This window comes from Atta colombica, unplaced genomic scaffold, assembly GCF_001594045.1.
Source record: "Atta colombica isolate Treedump-2 unplaced genomic scaffold, Acol1.0 scaffold35, whole genome shotgun sequence".
In the NCBI taxonomy this organism is placed as follows: Eukaryota; Metazoa; Arthropoda; class Insecta; order Hymenoptera; family Formicidae; genus Atta; species Atta colombica.
Window position 1 is genome coordinate 2,227,590 of NW_017259459.1, and position 4,346 is coordinate 2,231,935.

At 32.5% G+C, this 4,346-nt stretch overlaps 1 protein-coding gene and 1 pseudogene across 3 annotated transcripts; one reads left to right on the plus strand and one right to left on the minus strand.

The window, feature by feature from the left end:
- Nucleotides 1-1,014: 1,014 nt before the first annotated feature.
- LOC108690677 lies at nt 1,015-1,420 on the minus strand (annotated as a pseudogene).
- A 7-nt stretch (nt 1,421-1,427) lies between these two features.
- On the plus strand, nt 1,428-3,898 carry LOC108690727 (protein FAM195A-like). Of its 3 annotated transcripts, none has more exons than XM_018198163.1 (4): nt 1,428-1,500; nt 2,828-2,940; nt 3,022-3,147; nt 3,439-3,898. In XM_018198163.1, the coding sequence occupies exons 1-4, from the start codon at nt 1,496-1,498 to the stop codon at nt 3,519-3,521; spliced, it is 327 nt and encodes a 108-aa protein (XP_018053652.1). In that variant the 5' UTR covers nt 1,428-1,495; the 3' UTR covers nt 3,522-3,898. The 3 variants fall into 3 exon arrangements, with proteins under 3 accessions (XP_018053652.1, XP_018053653.1, XP_018053654.1); XM_018198164.1 differs by having other exon boundaries at nt 2,831-2,940; XM_018198165.1 differs by lacking the exon at nt 1,428-1,500 and adding an exon at nt 2,377-2,429.
- Nucleotides 3,899-4,346: the final 448 nt, after the last annotated feature.

Here is a 4,346-nt window from a genome sequence, read left to right on the forward strand (position 1 = left end):
TATATATATATATATATGAAATAATTCCCCCCTAAATTAATTTTGTAAAGAATTTATTACGAAAAATATTACCTTAGCCAAGATTCAAATCTGGTAGAAGTAATATTTTTCGCAACAAATTCTTTATTTCATATATAGGAATTATTTCATATATATATAGGAATGTTCGAATGTGTTTCGGCGCCTTACATATTATTAGCATCTCAGATCGATTGTAATTAATGTCCGAACATTTCGGCGCACAGTTACATCTGAGATAATTAAATTTAAATGAAGAATATATATTGTATTCATAACATCTAACTTTAATCGATTATTGGTGTTCTCTAATATTTATGTATATCATTGACACAGTTGTACTTGTTTTTCAAATAATATCTGTTTACATTTAGTAAATATTTATTTGCAATAAAGAAATATTTACTTCGTACTATTCAAGAAAATATATACTACTTAAATTTAAGAATTTTTTTTGGTGTAGAATTTCTTAAATTTCATGAATTTCTTATATGTTCAAGAAAGAATTTCAATGATAAAATATAAAAATAAAAACTATTTAATAATAATTCTTCGTTAATTCTTTGTATAAAAATTAATGTTTTATATTTCAAAATCGAGTATGACCTATTGATTTAAAAATTAAAAAAAATTGTATACACAAAATTTCCAAGAAAAATGCAAAATTAAAAAAAAATAATTCATTTTTGATGTATTCCTGTTGACCTACTTGAAAAACAGTCAAACGATTGCAGTTTTTTTTTCATTAATTCTATGAACTATAAAGACACATATAATTTTTAAACTTCGAAATATTTCAAGCTTGAAATGAGGTGAAAATTACAAAAGTAAATAAATTCACGAGAATGTTTATAATTGGTTTTTATTGGTCAGCATCTATTTAATTTGCTCACTTTTGTAATTTTTAATGTTCATGAATTATTAATGTTCATTTTCATTAATATATGATTAATCTTTTAATCTTAATAATTAACTTACTCTTCATTTTTTTTCCATCTAAAATGTAGGCACTCCTATCCACTCAAATAAGCTTCTGTAGTCTAACCAGTTACCAGATTCTAGAAGTCCAACTATAGATTCAACTGCTCGAGCTGAGTAGATATAATACCGACCATTCAACGCCCTCCGATACGCGAGCACCATCTAGCGACCTTTTGTCCATTCATTTCCATCTGTTTCCATCGCGTTTTTACGAACTCTGATCGTGCGTCGCCACTCGTGAGTTACCGTTCCGCGTCGTCGGAAGACCGCGTCGTTGTGATTGTTGACAGCCACCGTAGGGTAAGCTTGGTACAGCTGTGCGTTTGTCACGGCTGCACAGTTTCCCTCATTGTCAGCGGCACTGGAGCCTCGTCCGCCGTTTGCGTCCCGACGCGGCCACATTCAGGCTGCGTGTCCCGGCCAGCGTCACCCGTCACGTCGACAGTTCGAGCCGCATCGTTGTCGAGAGACTGAGAGAGACACGGAACTGGGAAAAATGAGGTATTTACCATTTACACCTGGCGAACGGATACAGCGTTCTCGCGCTTCTCGCATCATCTTATCGCTCTTCTTGCACTTCCTCACGAATCATTTTTGCGATCGTCATGTCGTCGATCATATGAAAGCGGAACGGGACGCGCGACGGTTGTTTTATGAATCGAGAGAAACGGTAGGATGTTCGCAAGCGGGAACGGGAAAGCGCATCCGCATTTATCAGCCGCCATCTTTCCCGCGCTGACGTTTCTGCTCACCCCCAAGTGCTGATTCGCGCCTCGAGCATTTAATTCGGGAGAGCCAGAGGCATTGCGAGGATTTCTTCGTTGAAAAATATTCTCCTGCTCTTTTTTTATAGGGCATGCTTAAATGTGTAGGTTTTTTTTATCGCTATGCTATGTGTCTGGGCCTGTGATACATGGGTGTCTCTACGTGCCATATATATATCTAAATTGCGCGCGTGGCTTCCATGTGTACACACACACCCACATACGCGCGCGCGCACATATACACATTTGTCGTGTGTGAGAATGGTGTCACGCCTAATTGTTGACGGATTACATGTGTGTATCGTTAAGACGCACGTATGGTTTGAAAATGGCTGAATCCGTAGAGACACACATATGTTTGTGTATGTATGGATTCTGATACGCATGCTGCAGTACTTGTCACGAAGAAGCTGCATTATCGTCGCGTGATTTTCACTGCGTTCACGTCAAGGTTTGGCGACATTATCGCAAATTATCGAGTCACGTGCGTGATAGTTATGAACTGGAGTCTCGATCATAGTATTTCAATGTAATGCTTCTGGGAAGTTTCGCTTCTGCCAAGTATTACGAATTTTACGTTATGCGATAACCCGTAATTAATTATGGGCGCATTAATTTTTCTAGCGCGCGATTGATGTCAGCATCACACTCGACATCTTAAATTAGGTTAGGCTAAGTTATTTTGTGCCTTCTCCAAATAGTATAAACTTTAAGTAGGTGTGATCTTTTTCAAAAAATATTTTGAACTGCTGTATATTACTGCCGGTGCGATAAGTTGGAGTAAAACAAATTGTATTTAGATTTGTTTTTCATTGCGGTACTTTCTCGCATTTGCCAAATATTAAACATTTTTCACTTTAAAAAATGTAGTTTTCTATAAAAAATACCTTACATTCTAATTTATTGCACAGTTCAAAACATTCTTCTCAAAAAAGAACAATTATCTAGAACAATTATCAAGTTTATTTTGTTTGTTGAGTTATAGATAAGAATGAGGTTAAAATATATACATATTTGAATTTTATTTTTAGAACAGTTGTTTATCTTAATTCTGTTATTTATAGCAGTAGATCACAGATGACTACAATGAACGGGAAGAGGCCCTCTTCGATACCATGTAGACATCAGCCAGAGATATTATCGCAACATTCTGACTTGATCAAGTATATTTATGATTGTAAGTATACATACGCAATATAATTTAAATGATTGAAATATATTTCTCTGATGTTTATTTTTTATATTTGTTTTTTTTCAGCATGGAATTCCGTATCTAGAGAGCTAGATATGTGTCATAATCAACCACACAGTAACTCCTCTAATTATAGAAATGGAGCGTCAGTTACTTATTATCAAGAATGTGAGCCAAATCCACAGTTGAAAGGTAAACATTTTGCTTTATCTAGAAGCAAAATTGATATAATATCATTATTGTATACTATAAGCTTAATTTAAATTCGATTTATTTTCTTTTATTTATTTCTTTTTCTTGATTTAGAAAATTATGTGTGTATAGTGGAAGAGATTAATTCCTATTCTTTAGAGATGTTCAATTATTTTGTTTCATTGTATTATGTTTTCTTTTTGGAAATTTTGTTTCATTTTATTATTGACTGGAATATATCGCGGATGAAGAGAATATTTGTATTGTATTGTATTTTATATCTTTTTACAGATTTTGAACCATTTAATTTGGAAGCATGGTGGGGACAGCGTGTTGTACAAAGTGTTATTACTACTAGAAATGCAAATTCCTAGTGCCAGGCCCAACATGCTGACTATAATCGGACATTTTCAAACAGACATAAGAAACAAAAGAGATAAATTGCGATTTTAAATTCAATTTTTGTTTCTTTTGAGATTTGTTTTATATTTTTGACCATGATACTTTAAAGCTGGGATTCAAGAACAGAGAAAGTGTAACATATAAAAAATATAAACAGTAAGACTTAAATACTAAAACATTCGAACACACACATGCACACACACACACACATGCACACACACACACACACACACACACACACACACACACACACACACACACACAAGTGAAACAAAGAGTTTTAAAATGGCAATTTTATATTCTCGAGAATTTTTTTTATGACAATTGATTAATTTATTATTTAAATCTTACTGCTTACGTTTTTACACAATGAAAATTTTGTTTTATATATGTAATGTACGTATTTATCTGAAGATTTTTTAAATGTTTTAATAAGAAAAAGAAAGGAAAGAATGCGTATTGTATAATGTTGGTAAATGTGACAGTAATATGATAGAAATGTGTTGTTATGAATAGTAAAGAGAAAGATACGACAGAACATAAGCATTACTATACGAAAACATTCCTTTTTATGTCGATCATATTTTACCAAGATATATTAAATTTTTTCGAGCTTTTTAAATAATACATTAAAAAAGAAATCAAACATAAGAAATCATTTCCTTGTTTGTATTGTCTTTGTAAAACTGGAAAGATATTTTATAACTTAAGAAAATTATTTCGAACTATTTATTTTAGTTATTAAATAGTACACAATATATAAATTCATAATTAAAACTATTCATATATATATATAT

Bases quoted from the DNA above. Each gene is read 5' to 3' on its own strand.
- LOC108690727 (XM_018198163.1), top strand. The intron at 2,941-3,021 runs GTAAGTATACAT...GTTTTTTTTCAG, and splicing joins GATCAAGTATATTTATGATT to CATGGAATTCCGTATCTAGA. The intron at 3,148-3,438 runs GTAAACATTTTG...ATCTTTTTACAG, and splicing joins GCCAAATCCACAGTTGAAAG to ATTTTGAACCATTTAATTTG.